Source organism: Monodon monoceros, unplaced genomic scaffold, assembly GCF_005190385.1.
Source record: "Monodon monoceros isolate NGI ecotype Baffin Bay Population unplaced genomic scaffold, NGI_Narwhal_1 Super_Scaffold_7, whole genome shotgun sequence".
NCBI lineage: Eukaryota > Metazoa > Chordata > Mammalia > Artiodactyla > Monodontidae > Monodon > Monodon monoceros.
Genome location: NW_021703784.1, coordinates 64,103,362 through 64,126,545, shown reverse-complemented (window position 1 = coordinate 64,126,545; position 23,184 = coordinate 64,103,362). Strand labels below are relative to the sequence as shown.

The 23,184-nt window shown below is 47.4% G+C and overlaps 1 protein-coding gene across 1 annotated transcript in view; it reads left to right on the top strand.

The window, feature by feature from the left end:
• Window positions 1-2,478: 2,478 nt before the first annotated feature.
• DKK3 (dickkopf WNT signaling pathway inhibitor 3) overlaps window positions 2,479-23,184 on the top strand; it is a 48,432-nt gene continuing 27,726 nt past the window's right edge. The window contains exons 1-4 of the mRNA XM_029209558.1: window positions 2,479-2,619; window positions 3,218-3,464; window positions 9,999-10,136; window positions 13,273-13,356. Coding sequence (XP_029065391.1) covers window positions 3,252-3,464; window positions 9,999-10,136; window positions 13,273-13,356 — 435 coding nt within the window. The 5' untranslated portion in view covers window positions 2,479-2,619; window positions 3,218-3,251. The remainder of the gene's footprint in view (window positions 2,620-3,217; window positions 3,465-9,998; window positions 10,137-13,272; window positions 13,357-23,184) is intronic.

Here is a 23,184-nt window from a genome sequence, read left to right as displayed (position 1 = left end):
AGGCCATGGTCCCTGTAGGGGAGGAAAATTGTCTCTCCAACCCTCTTAGAGTCCCCGGCTGGGCCTAAGAATTAAACTGACATAAGACAGTAACGGAAGAAAAGCAACCACATTTTATTAAAATTTTACATGTACGTGGGAGACTTCACGGGTAAATGAAGACTTGAGGAGGTGACCCAGAGCAGAAAGCTTCTATACCTTTTAGACAAAGAAATGATAGATTTGTGAAGAAATGACAAGGCAAAGGGGGTTGGGCTAGGGACAGTGAATTGTGGGGAGGTGACTGGGAGTGGTATGGTGAAAAAACTAAGATAAGGGTTATTTTAGTAAGTGTGTGTTTGTACAGATCCGTGTTGGCATTGACTTCCTCTCTGGTGATAAGGATGTTCTCTTCCTGGTACAGGAAGGGCACCTCTCTCATGAAAAATGTTATGGCCTTTTTGTAGGTAGAAAAGGGCAGGTCAGAGAACCCTTCCTACATCTGCTGTTTCTCAAGTGCCTTCAGTTCAAAATAATCAACATGCCAAAGTGGTATATTTTGGGATGGCATGTCCTGAACTCCCTCTCCCAAACGCATGTTTTCCAAGTGGTCACCTGCAGAAATTGCTCATCAGATGCTCCCAAGTCATCTCCTACTTCCTGGCCAGGTTTATAGCAGAGGCGTTTGGCAGTGAAGGGTGAAGCCTCTGGAGCCAGATTCCTTGGTTCAAATCCCAGTTCAACCACTTATGAGCTATGTGGTCTTAGGAAAGTTTCCTTATTTGTGAGATGGGAATAAAAGTAGTAGTACCAACCTCAGAGGTTGTTTGAGAATTAAATGAGTTAATACTTGTTCCTGGCACATTGTGAGTTCTCATAATGTTACTGCTGTATTGATATATCACTAGCAATTGATATAATGACCAGCCCATCCATTTCTCAGGGACCAAGTGTGTCTTATAACTGAGGCCCTGGTGACACAACGGTGAGCAAGTCAGTCCCTGCCTCCTAGGAGTTCGAGGTCTCTGGGGGAAATGGGCCAGTGACTAGAGAGATCGTGGCAAGTCAGGGCTGCCATGGGGAAGCACATGGTGCTGGGGGGTCCTAGAGGAGAAATGGGATGGAGCAGGGACAGGTAACGAGAGACACTGAGTCTTGCAAGATGGGGTCGAGTTAGCCTGGCCAAGGGGAGGAGGGAGGGCTGTCCAGACAGAAAGAGTAACAGGAAAAAATAGGAGGAGTTTTGACAAGTAAAACACAGGTTTATTCAAAAAATATGTGAGTGCTCCCTGTTCTCGGTACTAGGGAGACTGCTGTGAATAGACAAGGTTCTGCTCTCACTACGATAGCTGACATTTATACCCCACTTATTGCTGCCCCACACCTACCTGCGTGCATTATACTTGTTACCTATGAGGTACCTTACTACTTGTCAACTGAATTAAAAACAGACAATACGAGAGCTGTGAGTTTCAGTTTTCTTTGGGGACTTAGTGAGGACTGTAGCCCGTGAGACAGCCTCTCAGAAAGCTCTGTGGAACTGTTCCAAAGAGGTAAGGGGGAAGGTCAGTAGATCTGTGATTTTGGCAAAGGGGGTACATGCAACCAAGCACACATCTTGATAGAAAGTTGCTGCTGGTCATGAGGAACAGATGTGTTAATGAACGGTTTTAGTGCTTTTCTAAGTATGGGATGATACAAGAGTTTGGGTTCATACAATTTTCTTCTGAAAAGATCTATCTGAAGGCCTGTTCTGCCAATTTCCCCAGAGCACAGAGTGCCTCATTCCTGATCTCTGCCCTGAACTCCTTTCAGGCGGTGTTGAAGGTCTGCGACTGCAGTGGCTAGTGACTTCGTTCTCATAGAACCAGATGGCGAGCAACGTTTTTTAGTTGTCCTCCTATAACCTCCACTTTACATTTGGGCTAAATGGAGGGCAGACGAATCTGCTAACTTGGCCAGATTGGTAAACTCCTAAGGAGCAGAGCTGGGATTGACACCAGGCAGTCTGGCTGCAGGGTCTGGTCTTAACCACTCTGCTATACCGCCCTTAAGGAGCTTGCTGACATTCTCGGGACCTACTGCAGGAGCTAGGAGTGGGTTTTCTTGGCTGGAGTACTGAAACAACCACGGCAGACAGATTAAGGCCAGCTTGGGATGGGCCTTGAATGCCAGGCTAAGGGGCTGGGATTTTATCTTGCTGCTGGGTAGAGGATGGCTTGGAAAAGGCAAGGTGGGACCCAGAAAAAACACCTTCCCCTCGCCTCCCGTAAACTGTGGCAAGAATCTGGGCCAGAGATGACAATGGACTGGGATGCCGCGGGGCAACGTGATGAACAGACCGCGACAGCTTCCGGTAGAGCCGGGCGCCGGCTGCAGAGGAGGCCAGCCTGGGGCGGGAGGTCGCCGGCGCCCGGGCCGGCCATTGGCGGCGGGCTGGGCCGCGGCCCCTCCCGCGGGGCGGGGCGGGGCGGGCGGGGCGAGCTCTGCGGGCTCGCCAGGGTAGCAGCGCTGCAGCATCCTCGTCGAGCTCCCCGCATCCGCGGCCCGCGCAGCGCGCCGCTCCCGCTCCGCAGCCCCGAGGCAGCCCCTGGCGAGGCCTGGAAAGTCCAGCCCGGAGCACAGCTCGGTCCAGTCGGGGTGGGTGAAGGGCGGCGGCGGGGAAGGGAGGTGGCTCATCTCGGTAGCTCCTGGGTGGGGGAGGGACTGGGCTCAGGACTTGGTTCCGACCCCGGCGATGGGGAGGGGCGGTGATGAGCTGTTCTCTGGCCACCCAAGATGGGGGCTCGGGTAAGGATGGGGTGGGAGTGGGGTCGCGGCACCAGAGCTGTGCTCTGACCTGGTCGAGGAGGGAACAGGGCTCAAACCCGGGACCAAGCCGGGGTGGGGGGCCGGTGGGGAGGGCGGTGAGGGGAGAGGGTTGTAAGCTTGGGGGCACCCGGGTTCTGTTGCTCGCGGGGGGGGCTATCACGGGGGGGGGGGGCAGAGCACAGCCTGTGCCGGAGGATGCGCCAGGGGGTACGCAGGGGATTCGGGCGCGGGGCTGGAGCGGGTGGGGGTCTTCCCTGTGCGAGGTAGCTGCGGCCAGAGGGGACTCGGCCTCCTCCCATCTGGGAGTGGGTGCGGGGAAGCGGGGCGCCGGGGGCGGGCCCGGCTCGTAGTGCCAGAGGCGGCGGGGGCGGGCGGCGCGGGCCAGAGGGTGGTCGGCGCGCCTCTGACAGCGTTCTGGCACGCGCAGGCGGCGGCGCGGCGGCGGCGGGCGCTGAGCCGAGATGCGATGGCTGGCGGGCACCCTGCTGTGCCTGCTGCTGGCGGCGGCGGTCCCCACGGCCCCCGCGCCAGCTCCGACAGTGACCCCGGCTGCGTTCGAGCCCGGCCCGGCTCTCAGCTACCCGCAGGAGGAGGCCACTCTCAACGAGATGTTCCGCGAGGTTGAGGAACTGATGGAGGACACGCAGCACAAACTGCGCAGCGCGGTGGAGGAGGTGGGTGCGCCCGAAGGGCCCGCGCTCCGGGGAAGCGCGAGGCTGGCGACAGCGGGGGCTGGGGAAGCAGTGGTACGAGTGCTGGCCAGGGTCCTCAGGTCCGCTAAAGGGCTGGGCAGGGCGGGCAGCAGATTCCGAGTTATCTGAAGGTAGCGCGGGGTGATCCCAACTCCCGCGTCGTTCTGCCTTCCTGCCAAAAGCTCTGGATCTGAGTCTGTCCAGCCAGAGACTCCGGCCGGACCTGCCCATGGGCAGCGGCGGTCACCACCTGCCTGCAGGCTGCCGGCCATCACCTTGCAATTATCTTCAGGTGTGCAGCTGGCCTCATCCTGTCCTCAGCGGAGGCTTGCAAGGCCCCTGGTATTCCAGCGCTGTGGTTTTGCTGAGGAAGCTCCAGGCATCTCAAGTCCCAGCTTGTCTGGGCTTTGAGCTTGTGCCATCTTCCCGAGAGACAGTTAGGGTGCCATGTGGGGACAAAGAGCCCTGAGCTTTGCTGGTAATCTGTCTGGGCTTCCCCAGTGCCATGTGGGGCAGAGAAGGAAACTGGGAGTCCTAAATCCCAGCAGTGTCAGTTGTCAGAGGGTGGTGGGTGAGAGGAGGAGAAGCCGTGTGAAGGGCGACCTCCCACCCCACCCCAAGAGTGCTTTGGAGTCAGTCCTGGGCTCAGGGCCCTCTTCTGCCATTCACTAGCAGGTGGCATTGGGCAGATCCCTTAACATCCTGTACCTCAGTGTCCCGTGAGAATTAAATCCACGATATGTGTAGCACCTGGCGTATAATAGCTGCGCAATATATAGCAGCTGTTAGTTATCAGATACCAGATACCTTGGGAAAACTTTGCTTGGCTTCTTCCTTCCATTGCCTCCCAGGTCCAAACACTATGGATGGCATCCTCTATGGTGGGCATGCAAGCATCGCCAGGGTTGCCTGGACAGGAGGTGCAGCTGGCCCACCTCTCCCAGCCAGGGGGCCCTGCTGCCTGGGGTGGGTAGGCATGGCCCCTCTTGGGCCTGCCTCTGCTGCAGCCTGTCTTTGGAGAGAAGCCAGCCATACAATGAAGGAGTCAGTGAGAGACCAGATGTCTAGGCTGGAAGGTCAGGTGCCTCCACATCCCTGCTTCTCTGCACTGCATTTGGACAAAGTCTCCAAAGCTGGCTCTGGTCTACCAGGAGAGGTGGCTTTCTCCTCCCACCCCTGTGTGGTTTGGGTTAGTTCCCCTTCCTGCCCACAACAGTCAGCCTGGTGGACCCTGGACACTGGTGAAGGGGACACTGGATTGGGAGGCGGTTGCATGGGCAGCTGTATCTGAACATCCACTGGACAGGCCAGATTCTAAAACCTGTGGCCTTCCTGTTTCCTGAGAAAGCGAAAGAATCATGACATGGAACAATGAAAGGCGCCGAAGCATCAGAGGCCCCAGTGTCTTTTCACTCTGCACCTTCAAATTGAACTGAGCTCACAATCCTTCTGGTTCCAGAGCAGGTCATTTGCTTCCCTCCTGCCCATGGATTCCTACTGAGCCTGACCAGGTCACCTGCATGTTTTCATTCAGTGTGAACTTGCCCATGCAGCATGGTCCTCTGCCGGCAGCCCCTGGTGAGGGGGGATGAGGGAGCGGCAGGGCCCCTTCAGTCTCTTCATTGATGAGAGCAGTTTGCGGCCAGCGGGACATTGTGGTGGTGCTGACTCTGAGGGAGCTGGCCACGTTGCCTCTGCCTGGGCCCCAGCTTTCCTCCTCCAGACATGGCTCTGCCTGACTTCTGCAGTTTGCCACCAGGGGAGACATGGGCTGGCACCTCCACCCCACTCGGTGGGAACCAACCTTCCTTCTCTCATCCCAGCTCTGCCACTTACGAGTGATGGGATCCAGGCTCTGAAATGGAGGAAATGTCCATTTCCCCTCGGGGGTAATGGGGAGAATTAAATGAGAGGATGTAAGTAAAGCAAGTTTTCTGGTCGTCTAAAATGGGTTAAGTAGGGACTTCCCTGGTAGTCCGGTGGTTAGGACTTGGTGCTTTCACTGCCGTGGCCCGTAGGCCCGTGGCCCCGGGTTCTATCCCTGGTCGAGGAACTAAGGTCCCGCGAGCTGCGCAGCACAGCCAAAAAATAAAATAAAAATGAGGTTAAGTAAAATTGATGCAATATAAGTTGCCCCCTCGTGTGGTTGTCAGGACTATGGGAAATTGTTGGTTCTCAGTAAATAATGGCTCTCATTATCATCATATTAATAACAGTAGTAGGAATGATAACAAAAGAACCACAAGTATCTGATATATGATAGATTCGCAATAGATTATGGCTGTTAGTATTAAGTTTTTAAAAGAGACTGCCAGAAAGCCTCTTAAATCTCATAAACGTAAGATAGTTGCTGTTTACTTACTGTCCCAGGGAAGAGCCAAAAAGGACCCGAGGTCAGATGCATTAATTGCTTACATAGTTTACGTAGTTGCATCAGGAATCTGCTTTCAAGTAACTCCCTGACATTTAAAATATTCCAGCTGACTCAAGCTGCTGATTTCTCTTAAGGGAAAAAGGTTAACTCTGTTTGTAGGATCATTATTGAGGGGAAGCAAATCTTCCAATGGTTCAGTCTGGGCTGTTCCTGTTTTCCTGTTTAATTATTCTGTATGTTACTGATAAAAGTATTGTGAGGATAAAACCATTCCCCGCCCCTCCATTGCCACATCTGTAACTGGCATATTTTAGAATGTTCTTACCACTTCACCTATTCCTAGGAGGAATCCCAATACCAAGCCTGAATTTCTCTCTCCAGTTTTTCTTACTCTGCTCCTTTAACAGACACGCAGATTCAACCAATTGTAGGTGCCATTTTAAACAATATTCACATTCCGCCTCTGTGAAACAAGTCCTGTTGCTTCAGGCTTGAGTTTCTCTTGCTAGTGGCAGTAATACTTGTGGTTGAAATTTCCACTGTAAACTGTACTTTTAGCTTGTGGTGCCATGAAAGAGCTTTAGCTCATTCTGTTGAAATAACCACTGGTTGAGGGGGAGAAGGTTTTATATAAAGACTATCTGTTCAGCCCAGAGCAAATTCTAAATTTGGTAACTTGTCAATTATTTGCAAGCCAAACTGGAGGATTACCATTCCTATAGAAATTTTAAAAGCATTAAAACATTCCATTCTCCTTCCGGATTTAGTCCCTCTAGTATCTCCAGACTCCTATTCTTTCCCAGCTGTATCCTTTCTATCACTAAACATCTCAGGATCTCTCACTTAAATTTAAGAAGCCTTTTTCTTAGTCTTAAATCTCCTGTCTTAGCTTCATCCATTTCTACTCCATTTTATTAGCAAACCCTTGGAACACATGTTATTTACTACCGGCCCTTTCCACTCCTACCCAGACATCCCCCGGCAAACTAGCTTCTTCTAAAACTGCTTTCTTAGACGACTACGTTATGCAAGTATTACACCTTTGCAGGGTGACAGATGCTGTATTGTACCAAGCCCTCAGATTTCATGATCCTTAATCGTTACATCTGCTCAACAAAGTAGAATCACCCCCATTTTACAAACAAGAAAGCTGAGGTTTAGAGATATTTGGTATCTTGCCCCCAGATCACGTGGCTGCTCTGTGGCCGAGCTGGGACTTGCCCCTGCCCCCCATCACCTGACTCCAGAACCCGGGCACTTTCTACTGTGCTGCCTTCTGACGATGCTGCGGGCAACTTCTTGCCTAATCTAGTGGCCAGCTCTCAGTGGCTTGGTCCTTCTAGATTTATTTGGAGCCTTTACCACCTAGAAGGCCCCTCCCCAGATAAAACTTCTGACTCTCAGCCTGCTTGTAGCTAGTCCCCTGACTCCGTTCTTTTTCTTCTCTGGATTCTGTATTATCTCCCAACTAGTCTTCAGAACTTGCTGCAGCTCCCCATTGCTTGGTGCAAAGGTTCTTACCTGAGGGCGAGTAGAGGGGAGGGAATATCTCAGAATCATCTGGGAAGCTCATTGATATGTGGGGTCCCCCCTCCAGAAATTCTAATTCGGCAGGTCTGGAAGGGATCCAGATATGTATATATTTTTTAAAAGTTTGGACATGACTCTGAGGTGCCTCTCGGTTGAGAACCAGGCTAACATTGCCTGCATTAGAACTGCCCCTGGACTCACCTGTCAGTTTGTCTCTACTTCATTATCCATTATTTTATCCATTTAGGGTCCAGCATGGACCCTCTGCCCTAGCCCATGACACACCATTCTCATCCAGGCTGCCAGTTTCGCCTCCTCTATGCTCCTCTCTATCCAAATCGTATCTGTTCTGTGAGACCAACCCAATCATGTCTCCTCTTCCACCTGGAAGCCTTTTTCTCTCTTCTTTGAACCCCTGACTCGCTTCTACAGACTGTCATAATCATCCTCAAACTGCCTTGTGTGGGGCTCTCCTATCTCCCCAGCAAAAGTATAAGCAGAATCACATACTAGGAAAGGCACATAATTTGGAGTCAGACTGACCCGAGTTCTAATCCGGGTTTTGCCACTGACTAAGAATGTGATAACCTTAGGCAGATTCCTTCCCTTTTTCAACCTCATTCTTTTCATCTGCAAAATGAGGGTAATAACACTTCCTCTTAACGGTTGCTGTGAATATTTAAGGAGATATGGAAGGAGCTGGTGCAATGGCTCAGACATAGCTGATGCCCAAGCACGGAGGTGATGGTGATGACGGAGCCAGTGACCAGGGTTCAGACATGTGAGGAGTTGTCTCAGGGTCAAACACAGCGGTTGCTGACCAAGTCCTTAGTTGGTTATCCGGTCCTTTATGCTGACCAGACTTTCTTCACGCTTCTGGTGCAGTGTCTTTGTGCTACCTTGAGATATGGGAATTCTTTCCCCATGTATACCCAGGTCAGCAAATCTGGATGGGAGAGAAAGGAAAAGAGGGGGCCTCACGTAGTATGTAAGGGAATGGAGGACAGTGATTTTTAAAATAGAATCTTTTTTGAGGATTCCTTTAAAGGAATAAGAATAGCCCAGAGTCAAAGATTGCACTGTTGGAAAATTGCCAAGCACCAGCTACAACTTCTCTCTGTGTCTCTCATTTTATTTTATTTTATTTTATGTATTTATTATTTTTTAAAATTTATTTATTTATTTTTATTTTTGGCTGTGTTGGGTCTTCGTTTCTGTGTGTGGGCTTTCTCTAGTTGCAGCGAGCGGGGACCACTCTTCATTGTGGTGCGCGGGTCTCTCACTGTCGCGGCCTCTCTTGTTGCGGAGCACAAGCTCCAGACGCGCAGGCTCAGTAGTTGTGGCTCACGGGCCCAGCCGCTCCGCGGCATGTGGGATCCTCCCAGACCAGGGCTCGAACCCGTGTCCCGTGCATTGGCAGACAGACTCTCAACCACTGCGCCACCAGGGAAGCCCTGTCTCTCATTTTAAATTCCTAGAGAGAGTGTCGGGTTGGCTCAGTTAGTCGATGACATGACCTCTGTTTGAGTCCAGTCAGCTGTGAATGGTCACACTGCCACCTGCCCACTCATCAGGACTGGGGCTGGAATTGAGTACAGATTTAAGTTGACTGACATGTCTGGTATAGATGTCATGGAAGCTCATGATTTGTGGACAGTGGCCTGAGAAACGTGGCATCAGAAAAGGACACTTGTGCAAGAAGAGCCAGGAGGAGGGTGCACCCCGGGAGCTAGTCACCTGACCCTCTACAGGGGTCCCTCTTGTACTCAGGGGGTGGGTGGGGAAGAGACATAGCTGTGGCGCCACCTGCAGTGGGGAAGGGGCTGTCCTAGGTTGGGCCCCCACCCCAACCTGGCCCTGCAACAAGGATTTAGGAGCAAATAATTCATTTGTGATGTGATCCCAGAAACACGAGGAGGAAGTGGGAAAGTGAGATGGAAAAGAAGAGAGGCAAACAAGGCTGTGCTGTTGAGCAGGTTACTGCTAGGGACAGCTAGGGCTCAGTCCCCCTGGGGTCCTTGGGGAGACCGCCCCACTGAGGGGAGAGGGCACTGGGGTACTTACCCCGTAGCCTGTCCTTCACTGGTTAAGGGTTGTCCCTGGAGTGCTCACTCCCTAACCCGTGGGGCCTGTGCAGACTGAGCACACTTCTGCAGCCAGAGAATGCTCTCGAAGAGAGACAGAGGTGGTTGTTGGCACATAAGGGAACAAATGCGGGTGACCTCCCGATTAGGCCACGGGGAGATGGGCGGGGCACCGAGAGCATCTATACAGGGGTCAAGACTGTTCAACAGAGGCATTCTCAAATCCCGACTCTGCCCTCCACTGAGAGTCTTGGGAAGTTATCTAGTCTTCCTGAGCCTCGGTTGCCCCACTTGTAAAGTGGGGCCATTAACACCCACCTCACAGGGAGGTTGTGAGATGTAAGGCAATGATATACGTAGACATTTAGAACAACGTCTTGTTCTACTGGGTACTCAATTACTGGTACCTGCTATCAGCACCACTGTGATTGCAGAGGAGGAAAAGAGAAGTGGTTCTTTTTTTCTAATGGACTCTGATTTGTATCAAGAGAAAACAATATTGCTCATTAAATCCATTGATTTAATTAGATGGAGGCAGAAGAGGCTGCTGCCAAAACGTCATCAGAAGTGAACCTGGCACGCTTACCTCCCAGCTATCACAATGAGACCAACACGGAAACCAAGGTTGGAAATAACACCATCCACGTCCACCGAGAAATTCACAAGGTAAGGGTGGTCGTAGCCAGCACTTCCTCCTTTCCTCGTCGCCTGGTCCCATCAGAGGCCTAAGGTCTTGTTTACATGTTTGATATACAAGCCAAAAAATACAAATGAGGATAGTAAAATACATGTTAAAAACCATAGGGAGTGAGGGAGCTACTTAAAGGGGGAAAGATATGTATCAAAAACATAAATTGCTTTTGTATTTAAGCAGTAAATTTAACTCTACTCTTCCCGCCAGTCCAATTGCAAAGGAATGTTCAGGGATTTTTATCGTTTGTCTCAAAGGAAGCAAACAAGTGTTTAGAGAGATACTTTCCTAGTATCGAATTTGAGGAATTTATTTCACAGGTTTTTTTTTTTTTTTTTTTTTTTTTTTTTGCGGTACGCGGGCCTCTCACTGTTGTGGCCTCTCCCGTTGTGGAGCACAGGCTCCGGATGCGCAGGCTCAGCGGCCATGGCTCACGGGCCCAGCCGCTCTGTGGCATGTGGGATCTTCCCGGACCGGAGCACGAACCCGTGTCCCCTGCATCGGCAGGCGGACTCTCAACCACTGCGCCACCAGGGAAGCCCTATTTCACAGGTTTTTATCCGTGTTTCAGTAGTGAGTTGAAATAGAGTTCATGCTGTAGTGAATAGATCTTCACCATTTCCTTAGGAGGACCGCAAATGTGATAATACTCAGCCTTCAGAAGAAAAAGCCTCTATTGCCAGGAGATGAAATATTCTTTTGTTTGCTGGTTATCCATTTAAAATTCTACAGCAGAGTGTTTCCTAACCTACCACACATCTTAAGTGTCTCTTGGTCCAATATCTTGCACGAAGAGCAAGCAGGTTTGTTCTCAATCTGACTCGAGGAAGAAAATGTTGCAAACCTAGAGGAATGTGACATTAGCTTGCCGCTAGTGTGAGATGTCTCCCATATGAGTTTGGCAGGACTTTGGGAGCGAGCCACTTAGCCTGTGTTCTCTCGAAGAGAGTCTGGTGTGCAGATGTTCAGGGTCATTGTTAGAGGCTGTAGAGTTGACCTTCTGTTGTGAGCATCAAGGAGCTTGACCTCTGATCTCATCTCAATGCCTACATGCAAGGCCATGACGGCTCTCACAAAAGAGACCTGCTTTTGTTCAAGTGCCCAGGTAATGGGTTGAAACAATAGCACTTCCGTGCTATAGAGGATAAAGGGGTCCATTTTCATGGGCCATTGCCTTGACTATAAAGTAACCTCTGTGTGGCTCTTCTGCTACATACTGATGGCCCAGCTCCAGAGTGTACCCCCCGCATAAATAAATGAGCCACCTGCGAAGCAGAATCCTTTCGCATTGCTTGTCTGAAGACTGGAGAATGTTTCCAAAAGTGATTGTTTTATTCTTGTCAAAACCAATATTAAGTCATCCTTTATGAGAATAATCAGCCAGTAGTTTCAGCTGCTTCTTATATTTTCTCCTTGTAGATATCAGAATACCCAAACGTGAGTCCTACCAGTAACTAGTGTGATTTTGAAAAACTTACTTCAATTTCATGACCCTCACTAACTGCGTTTAGCAAATAGGGATATCAACATCTACATTACGGTATTTTGGGGGTCCAAGAACTTAAAGTATGTGAGAGTCATTGTAAACTATGAAGTGCTATCCAGCAGCAAATTCTTCTACTTGTTGTTCTTACAGTAAAGTTACGGTATCCGCACTGTGTAGTAGTTCTCGAGCGGGTTCCATGGAGCTCCTGTCCTGTGTGATGCTTTATAAAAGAAGGGCTCGGGTGAAACATGTTTGGAAAACATTGTACATATTTCTCTTCCTAGAGATACAAAAATGCACCTTAGTATAATAAAGGCTCTGAGAAGTCCTGCAACCTATACATATAGGACTGTACAATTTAAAAAAATATAACATTGGTTAATCCTGTAAAAATCTGGCATAAAGGAAGAAGACAATCATCTCTTTGCCAGAGAGAGGAATTATTTAGATAAAAATAAAGTATGTTGATGAAGACATGATCCTTATCTCCTCAGAACTGGAATTAGAACTAGAATTTGATCCACTATTGCACATTAGCCTAAGAGTTTCCACTTTGTTTTGGCTGCAGAGGCCTGTGACATTAGAGCTGGCAGGAACTTTAAAGATGACCTAGAAATGAGAAAACTGTGAATCAGAGAATAGAAATGATTTGTTCCAGGTTACATACTAGATGGTCATTGGTGTCTGAGGCAGGGCTCAAAGAACACAGGTCTCCTAGCTCCTGGGCGTCTTTCTGTCTTTTTATCACCAACACAGAGGTTTGACGTGGCCTTGGATCGGGTGGGAATAGCCTGAGTTCCACGTCAGGTTTCTAAGGCTCAGCTTTGAGGTGCCTGCTCCTGTTTACAGAAGGGAGGCAACGGATAGAGGAATACAGGGCCAGGCCTCCCATAGTACTTAAGCACTTTTTTGATGAAACAAAACAGTTCCCCAGAATCAGGAAGTGGGGCAGCTGTAGCTAAAACCTGCTTCTTTCAATACCCAGACGTGTAGTTGAAAAGAAAGCTGACACTGAGTTTCAAGTAATTGAGCCCCAAGAATGATAAAAATAGCTAGCGCTGAATATTTGCGAGGTGACGGGCTGTGTGCTTTACATAGACCTCCTCGGCCCCATGCTGTAGGCTCTGTTACATCTCTTATTGCTGCACCATCTGACGCTGCTGGTGGAGCTCAGAAAGAAAGGGGGACAGGACTCCCCTGGTGGTCCAGTGGTAAAGAATCTGCCTTCCAATGCAGGGGACGCGGGTTCGATCCCTGATTGGGGAGCTAAGATCCCACATGCTGCTGGGCAACTAAGCCTGCGTGCTGCAAACTACAGAGCCCACGCGTGCCACAACTAGAGAGGAAACCCACACGCCACAACTAGAGAGAAGCCCGCGTGCCGTAACGAAAGATCCCACATGCTGCAACTAAGACCCGAGGCAGCCAAAAAAATAAAGAAAATTAAAAAAATAAATATAAAAAAAATAAAATGCATTTAAGAAGAGGGGAGGGAGTGGGCATTCTGTCTACTTTGACAGGTGCTTCTGCTTCAGAAAATAGAAAACAGTAAAACAAAAAAACAACCTGTGGGATTTGTCCAGAATTCCTCCTATTTCACATTCACTGTACTTGTTCTCCTATAGATCACCAACAACCAGACTGGACAGATGGTCTTTTCAGAGACGGTCATTACGTCAATGGGCGATGAAGAAGGCAAAAGGAGCCACGTGAGTGGTCATCTTCCCCGTGCTCACACCCGAGGCACACACTCCTTTGCTGAGCCTGCCAAAGCTGGCCCAGACTTCAGAGTGGCTGCAGGAGGGAGCTGGCTCCCCTGCACCTCTCCTGTTTTCGTTTCTGCAAAGATTCCCCAATGCCTACATTTCTGGCCAGACAGCCGCAGTCTGGTAACAGGCTCTGCCTCCATATGCACTTTGCCTCAGAAATGGCAGGACACATTCAATTAGGTTGTCATTTGCATGGCTGAGGCTCAGCCTTGGAAGGGGAGCACTGAAGTATCGGGTGCATTGGTCAGGGTCCCTGGTAACAAGACCTGGTGCATCCGACCTGAAATTACCCTAGAACCTTTGGCATGACCCACATCATTTATGATCCCAGCCCCGGTCTGGCAGTTTGAGAGCAAGAAAACCTTAAGTGGAACCCAGTGGCCCATTGGAAAGGTGTCCCCCTGCTCCAGGCTTCTCGCTGGGCCCCTTGTGATTGCACCCGCTACTCAGTGGCCTGTTGCTCAGTCCAAAGGTGGGCTGCTTTTTAGAGAATTATAGATTCTGAACATTGAGAGAGACATCATTTCACAGAAGAAAGGCCTGGCATAGGTTGGGGGATGACCCAGGCCGAGTCACTGGTGTCCAGACTCCTAGATGAGAGGTGACTCAGCTGTACCTTATCTTCGCAAAGAGGTGGCTGGTTTCAGATGCAGAGGCCTGGTGAGGAGAGATCAAGGCAACTGCCATGTGACATGGTGCCTGCTCTATGGGGCCTGCGAGGGCCAGCCTCTCTGTGCCCGGGCACGTTATGCAAACTTCCCACTGCACGTTCTTCTCTGAGGTGTAGAACGCATCCCCAGCCTTCTGAGGGGATCCAGGATATTCCCTCACCCCTTGTGGCCTTATCACAGGAAAAGAAGCAGTGTACCCATAATTGTTAGGTGGTGTTGCTGTGGTTGGTAGTCGATGGGTCCTTTTTTTTTAAATATTTATTTACTCATTTATTTTTATTGAAGTATAGTTGATTTACAATGTTGTGTTAGTTTCTGTTGTACAGCAACGTGATTCAGTTATACGTATGCATATATATATTCTTTTTCATATTCTTTTCATTATGGTTTATTACAGGATATTGAATGTAGTTCCCTGTGCTATATAGTAGGACCTTGTTGTTTATCTATTTTATATATATTAGTTTGTATCTGCTAACCCCAAACTCCTAATTTATTCCTCTCCCAACCCTTTTCCCTCTTGGTAACCATAAGTTTGCTTTCTATGTCTGTGAGTGTGTTTCGTAAATAGGTTCATTTGTGTCATATTTTAGATTCCACATGTAAGTGATATTATATAGTATTTGTCTTTCTCTTTCTCTTTATCACTTAGTGTGATAATCTCTAGTTGCATCTATGTTGCTGCAAATGGCATTATTTAATTCTTTTTTTATGGCTGAGTAGTCCGTTATGTACATGTACCACACCTTCTTTATCCATTTATCTGTCAGTGGACATTTAGGTTGCTTCTATGTCTTGGTTATTGTAAATAATGCTGCTATGAACACTGAGGTGCATGCATCTTTTCGAATTATAGTTTTCTCCACATATATGCCCAGGAGTGGGATTGCTAGGTCATATGGTAGTTCTATTTTTAGTTTTTTAAGGAACCTCTATACTGTTCTCCATAGTGGCTGTACCAATTTACATTCCCACCAACAGTGTAAGAAGGTCCCCTTTTCTCCACACCCTCTCCAGCATTTGTTATTTGTAGACTTTTTAATGATGGCCATCCTGACTGATGTGAGGTGGTACCTCATTGTAGTTTTGACTTGCATTTCTCTAATAATTAGCAATGCTGAGCATCTTTTCATGTACCTCTTGGCCATCTGTATGTCTTCTTTGGAAACATAGGTCTTCTATTTAGGTCTTCTGCGCATTTTTAAATTGGGTTGTTTGTTTTTTTGTTATTGAGTTATATGAGCTGTTTGTATATTTTGGAAATTAAGCCCTTGTTGGTTGAATCTTTTGCAGATATTTTCTCCCAGTCTGTAGGTTGTCTTTTCATTTTGTGTATGGTTTCCTTTGCTGTGCAAAAGCTTATGAGTTTGATTAGGTCCCATTTGTTTATTTTTGCTTTTATTTCTATTTCCTTGGGAGACTGACCTAAGAAAACATTGGTACGATTTATGTCAGAGAATGTTTTGCCTATGTTCTCTTCTAGGAGTTTTATGGTGTCATGTCTTATATTTAAGTCTTTAAGCCATTTCGAGTTTATTTTTGTGTATGGTGAGAGAGTGTGTTCTAACTTCATTGATTTACATGAGGCTGTCCAACTTTCCCAACACCACTTGCTGAAGAGACTGTCTTTTCTCCATTGTATATTCTTGCCTCCTTTGTTGAAGATTAATTGACCATAGGTGTATGGATTTATTTCTGGGCTCTCTATTCCATTCCATTGATCCATATGTCTGTTTTTGTGCCAATACCATGCTGTTTTGATTAGTGTAGCTTTGTAGTATTGTCTGAAGTCTGAGAGGGTTATGCCTCCAGCTTTGTTCTTTTTCCTCAGGATTGCTTTGGCAATTCTGGGTCTTTTATGGTTCCATATAAATTTTAGGATTATTTGTTATAGTTCTGTGAAAAATGTCATGGGTAATTTGATAGGGATTGCATTAAATCTGTAGATTGCTTTGGGTAGTATGGCCATTTTAACAATATTCTTCCAATCCAAGAGCATGGGATAGCTTTCCATTTCTTTGAACCATCTTTAATTTCCTTTATCAGTGTTTTATAGTTCTCAGCGTATAAGTCTTTCACCTCCTTGGTCAGGTTTATTCCTAAGTAATTTATTTTTTTGATGCAATTTTAAAAGGGTCTGTTTTTTTTTTACTTCCTCTTTCTGATATTTCATTGTTAGTGTAAAGAAATGCAACCGATTTCTGTATGTTAATCTTGTATCCTGCTATCTCGCTGAATTCGTTTATCAGTTCTAGTAGTTTTTGTGTGGAGTCTTTAGGGTTTTCAATATATAGAATCGTGATCTGCATAAAATGACAGTTTTACCTCTTCCCTTCCAATTTGGATATCTTTTATTTCTTTTTCTCATCTGATTGCTATGGCTGGCTAGGACTTCGAATACTATGTTGAATAGAAGAGGTAAGAGTGGGCATCCTTGTCTTGTTCCAGATTTTAGCAGGAAGGCTTTCAGCTTTTCACCGTTAAGTATTATATTGGCTGTGGGTTTGTCATGAATAGCGTTTATAATGTTGAGATATGTTCCCTCTATGCCCACTTTAGTAAGAGTTTTTATTATGAATGGACATTGAATTTTGTCAAATGCCTTTTCTGCATCTATTGAGATGATCATGCGGTTTTGTCCTTTCTTTTGCTTATGTGGTGCTGATTTGCGTATGTTGAACCATCCTTGTGAGCTTAGGGTGAATCCACATGGTCACGGTCTATGATCTTTTTTATGTGTTGTTTGATTCGGTTTGCTAATATTTTGTTGAGAATTTTTGCATCTATATTCATCAAAGATATTGGCCCCGGGCTTCCTTGGTGGCACAGTGGTTGAGAGTCCGCCTGCCGATGCAGGGGACACGGGTTCGTGCCCGGGTCCGGGAGGATCCCACATGCCGCGGAGCAGCTGGGCCCGTGAGCCATGGCTGCTGAGCCTGCGCATCCGGATTCTGTGCGTTCGGAGCCTGTGCTCCGCAATGGGAGAGGCCACAAGAGTGAGAGGCCCGCGTACTGCAAAAAAAAAAAAAAAAAAAAAAAGATATTGGCCTGTAATTTTCTTTTTTGGTGGCGTCTTTGTCTGGTTTTGGTATCAGGGTGATGGTGGCCTCATAGAACGTCTTTGGGAGTGTTCCCTCCTGTTCAGTTTTTTGGAACAGTTTGAGAAAGATTGGTAGAAATTCTTTTCTGTATATTTGGTAGAATTCGTCTGTGAAGCCACCTGGTCTGGGACTTTTGTTTGTAGGAAGTTTTTAAATTACAGATTCTATTTCATCTCTAGTGATTGGTCTATTCAAATTATCTATTTCTTGATTCAATTTTGGTGGGCTGTATGCTTCTAGAAACTTGTCCATTGCTTCTAGATTGTCGAATTTGTTGGCATATAACTGTTCATAGTATTCTCTTATGGCTTTTTGTATTTCTGTGGCATTGGTTGTTATGTCTCCTCTTTCATTTCTTATTTTGTTTATTTGGGTCCTCTCTTTTTTCTTCTTAGTGAGCCTGGCCAGAGGTTTGTCGATTTTGTTTACCCTTTCAAAGAACCAGCTCTTGGTTTTATTGATTTTTTTTCTATTGTTTTTTTAATCTCTATTTTATTTATTTCCTCTCTGGTTTTTATTATTTCCTTCCCTCTGCTGACTGGATGGGTTCTTTTTGCTTGTTTTGGCACAGTGCTCAGACATTTACTGCAGGCTGGGGGAGTCCAGTCAGCTTTGTGTGGTGGTGAGACCCCCCATTCAAGGGACCTGGGAGCTGATGGAGGGCAAGGCATTTGGTGAAATGAAGAGAGACTTAGTGGCAGAGGCTGGAAGCATGAGTTTGTCACATATAAACTAGGTCACCTCATTTCCCTCATCTTTAAATAAGGCAATGATTTTCACCATTTCTCCCGACTCTGAAAGTACAGAAGCCTGTGAAACAAAGATAGGATTGACTAAGGTCAGGAGGGAGGAGAGACCAGCTTTTGAAGGTGGGGAGAGAGAGAAGAAAAAAACCAGAAAAATAGAAAAAAACCCAGACAGACAGATGGTACCAAGAGGGGAAAAGCTTTAGAATGTTCCAGATTTAAGCCTCTGTGAAAGGGCTGGGGAAACACAACTCTTAGGGCTGTGGACTACAAAAAGAAAGCTTTTGTGTTCAAGAAAAAAAAGGTATATGATTGCATGATAGTATAGTTTTGCTCTGGAGAGCTTCCCAGAGCCCAGAGGGCAACAGCACTGCTATGAGCACCTCTGTACCTGCTGGAGGCCCAGGTGCACGTCCCATGCTCCCCGCTCTTCTCTCCGAGTGAGGCAGCTGTGTCAGGCTTTGAGCCCTGTGGCGGGGAGAACCAAGGCTCTGAGAGTGGTGGGTGACTGAGAGACCACACCTCAAAGATGCCAAGAGCGTGCGCGGCTCAGGGAGCAGCTGCCTGCACTTGTGTGCTGCAGCCTCTGAGTTTGTGGCAGTTTTCCTGAGTCTGCACGGCCTGTGTGTCCATGTTCCAGGCTCAGCTGGGAGGCCCAGAATCCCCATGCCTGCAGATGTAGGTTCATACGTTGATCATGAACCCCTGTGTACGATGGTCCTGAGAATGCAGGAGAGTGACAGGGAGAGACATATCCAAGAAATCCAGAAGGTAGAGCCTCACTGAGTTTTTCCAGATTCCTGCTCAGGCCCTTGGAATTTAACTCAGCAAGTTTCTCTATGAGAATGAGCTCCAATTTGATTGGCTAGAAGGGTGACCTGGGGCATCTGACGCTTGACCAGTCAGTGCCTGGTGAATCCCATGGGTCTTTAGAGAACAGCCTGGAGACTTTGCAAGGCACTTGTGAAAGGGAGGTCATGTGGCAGGAGCGGTGGTGTGTTACCTCACTACAGAGCCTTGCTTGTTGTCAAACGCCTTGCCAGCAGTCAGAGAAGCAAGGTCTGGTTTCAGATGCCCACAGAATCCTTCCATTCGAATCCTCTTTGGTTCCTGGGTTACCACTGTCCCAGCACAACTGAGCTGGGACTCAAGCATAAAGAGATGTGGAGCTCCTTTTTCTGAGTGGGAAGCCGTAAAGACTCGATTGCCTTCAAAGGCATGAGAACAACCGAACGTCACCACCACTGTCCCATTCCACAGTTTGGCAATTTAATGATTTTTACAGTTGGCTCTGGAAAATGCGTTATGTGCCAGTGAGACATTCTCTTAAACGGAAAAGGGAGGCTTGCCACTCAAAAGGACAAAAGTCATGTGCTGTTCCAACCTTAAGCTACTATAAACAGGAGCTAAATTTTCAGGATTTAAAACTCCCAGATGAATTCAATTAAAAATATTCGCCCAGCACCCCATATTTTCCTTTCTTCACATGCTGGGGTGTGCATTCATATGTATGGTAACCCAAGGAGGCCCACGGAAAGTCACAGACAGTAACACTATAGGCCCGTCTAGAAAACCTAACACAGTACGTGCAAGGTATGGGTCTGTTTTTGCTCTCACATGCGAAAGGGGAAAAGGACATGATGTCTTATTTCACCTGAGCGCACCGGCGATGGTGATGCGGTCTGACGTCTTTCTGTGAGGCTTTTGTGTGGAGCCCTCCGCCTCTCCCCTTCATGGGCCACTGGGTGGGCTGACCGGTGCTGTGCTACTTTCGCGCAAGGGGTTAGGAGGAGAGTGGCTTGTTGGAAGCTAGAGAGCAGACAGGCCATTATGCATACATGCAAGGCTTTTGTTTATAACCATGTCCCCAAATATGAAGGATCTGGCCCAATTAGCCAAGGCACCATTTTGAAGGGACGCGTCCTCTCATTAAAATACAGCTCAGAGCGACAGAGCTTAGCACGTTGTGCATTTGTTGTCTTTTCTGTTTTTACATTAGAATATGATATAAAAGAGCAGGTCTGTTTGTTTCTCCAGCCGAACATACCTTATTTGAACCTACAGGTTCAATCACATACAACCAACTCCAAGATGTTGCCGGAGACTTCTGAGGGCCTAGGTAGACAAATTTCACTACCCACATCACCCAGATAGTCGTGATTTGAGTAACCCCGCGACTTCCTTGTCCAAGAGAATGGTCAGGGCAGACAGCGGACTGTGGACGATGACAGTGGAATTCTCCACCAGGGTGAACTCAGTGTCTCCTCTGCTGCGAGGATGCTTTGTGTTATTTGTGTTCAAGTCTGGGGGAAGAGGGATGGTAAGCTGTGGCTGAACTTCTCCAAGATGTTTGTTTGTTTTGCACTGAGCAGCAAGCATCCTGTTACTTCAAAGCCCAGAGAGACCCAGTAAGAGAGTGGGCAGAGAAAGCGTGTTGAATGGCCTCTTCCCCTGTTGGTCCTCGGGTTCTCCTTGTCCCCAGCTTGTTCATTCATCACAGAGTAAATGCAGGTGGGGTGTCAGCTTTGTCTGCTCCTTCTGCCCTGATTTCTGAGGCTGGAGTCACCCTTGTCAATTTCATGGACTTGCAGAGGGCACCATGCTGAGGAGCACTGGGGTTTAGTTTAACAGAAGTGCGTTGGCGGACGGCGTGGGTTCCTTAGAGAACGTCAGTCAGTTCCCAAAGGCCCAGCCTCCTGGAGAGTCCTGCTGGGGGTGTGGTAGCGGGCAGGGGTGTGTGGCCAAGTCCCAGAAAATGCAGACCTTCCCTGTCGGTCAGTCTGGGGGCAGAATGAGGTCTGAACAAGATGTGAGGCCCACCTGGGTTCAAAGCTGTCCTGACCCTCACAAGCTCTCTGTGATTCAGTTTCTTTCTTTATCCAGTGAAGCTAATAATCCCCGGTTCACAGAATTGGGTGAGAGTCTTGTAAGGCAAGGTTTATAAAAGCTCTTTGTATAAGGCTCATTATTATTGACAGGTAATTAACACTGGGTTCTAACTGGCTTCTCCCGTGGTTCCCATCAACCTACTGCAAAAAAAGAGTGGAATTTCCCTGGAAGCTGAGGCTGTGTTTCAGGACTCCAGGGGCCTCTTCCCACTGATGTTTGTGGCCTTGGGCTAAGTTCTCTAGAGCTCTGCCTCGCCCTCTTGAGTAATGCATTTTGCTAGAAACTCTGTGTTCCCTGCCTCAAGCCTGACTCACCCTGTACTTCTTGTCCTCACGAGTCATAAGTGTCTGGTTTGGGTGTTGGGGATACAAATAGAAGGAAGGATGGGCCTAATGAATGATAAGAAGCATAGGTGATGGTCAGGTGCTGACAAGTTCCAGGATGGGGCCAGGTTGGCAGGACGTATCTTGGTTTCTATAGAAAACAACATACTTGTGGTTCTAAGAGTGATTGGCAGAGTCTTGTGTGAATGTACAGTTCCACAGTCCTATAACCAGACACTTGGGTCCATTTGTGTTTCTAGATTTATATTTTGCATTGGTTTTGTAATTTCTGGCCAGGTATAAGGCCCTCATGCCTTAATCCAGTAGGAAAACATTATAGGAAAAATTGAAGAGCTCTGGATCATTCTGAGAAGTGGATAAGCAATCCCCAAATAAATAAAGTTGTTGTGGGTGAGCAGTTTTTAAGGAGTAGGTGTTGTTTTTTTTTTTTGAGCTATAACCTGGCTATATTAAATTGTACTCTCCTCAACCTAAATCTCCTTCAAGAAGGAATTCGTGATTCCACATGCAAAATCAAAATACTGTGAAGTTGATAAACCAGTTTCATACAGGTTTCGTATAAGTTGGTATAAAAGGATGTCTTCAATAAAATGTCAAGTGAATAAAAAGCAATTGTAAAGCAGTATATTTACTATGTATTTAAGATATACTTTATATAGCTTATAAAATATCTCATTTTTAGAAAAAAACAGTATACATTAAAAAGCTTGGCAAAATGTACACAAAGTCATTACTAGTAGATATCTCTGGAAGAATTGAACTTTGCAGAGACTTTTCCTCTGTAGAACTCTGTATGTTTTGAGTGTTTTAAGAAGAGTGTTTGAACTATTTACAATTTTGCTATAGACATCTATCTGTATTTGTGAACAATATTGCCAGTGTTTCTTTGTGTAAAACCTGGAAATTAAATTGCTGTGTCAAAGGGTGTGCCTAGGGGCTTCCCTGGTGGCGCAGTGGTTGAGAGTCCGCCTGCCGATGCAGGGGACGTGGGTTCGTGCCCCGGTCCGGGAGGATCCCACATGCTGCAGAGCGGCTGGGCCCGTGAACCATGGCCGCTGAGTCTGCGCGTCCAGAGCCTGTGCTCCGCAACGGGAGAGGCCGCAACAGTGAGAGGCCCGCGTACTGCAAAAAAAAAAAAAAAAAGGGTGTGCCTATCTAAGATTTTGAAAGATGTTGCCCAATTTTCCTTCCAAAGGTTGTACTATTTTTGCTTCTAGCAGCAATTTCTGAGATAATCTCACCAACCCTCCCTCACCTACAGTGAGTTGTTATAGTGGGTGACCACCTATATTTTCTTTTTGTTTCTATTTCTTTGATTATTAGTAAGGTCAAGGGGAATGGCTGTTTCAGAATTGTAAGTTGTAGCAAACAAGAGAGTGGTCCACAAATTTATCTCATCCCTTCGTCTCTTCTTCAGGGAGAAGGGTCAGTTTCGCATTCCAGGCTGTTCCCAAGGCCAAATACCATCTGGCCCAGTGTGGGACAGATTAGGAAGGTGTGAGGTTCCAGCAGGAACTCTCTGTGCGTTCCGTGTCCACCGTGATGGCTGAGGGGCTGCAAGTCACACCGGGGAGTAGGTGATGGTGACATGCAGGCTACTGCTGCCACCCCTGTAAACACAAAAAGGCAGGCACTCCCTCCTTCCTTCTTTGGCCACTCTCACAAACACCCCAGAGCTTAGATGCCCTCTGAGAGGAGAAGCTCTTTAGCGGGATGGATAAGTCTTGGGCGCAAGGAGAGCTGGCTCAGAGTACCACTCTACTGCTATTAGCTGTGTGACTGGTGAAATCCCTTAACTGCTCTGAGCCTTAGTTTCCCCACATGTAAAGTGGATTCATCAGAGTACCTTCCATATAGTGTTTCATGAGGATAAAGTAAAACAATCCAGGTAAAAACATACCAGACAGCGCCTAGAACGCGAGAATAAGCAGTCAGTAAATGTCAGCTCTTTGTTGTTATCATTATTTGATTACCCCCAAACCATGGCTGTCAAAATTCCCCGTGTTAATTATTCAAC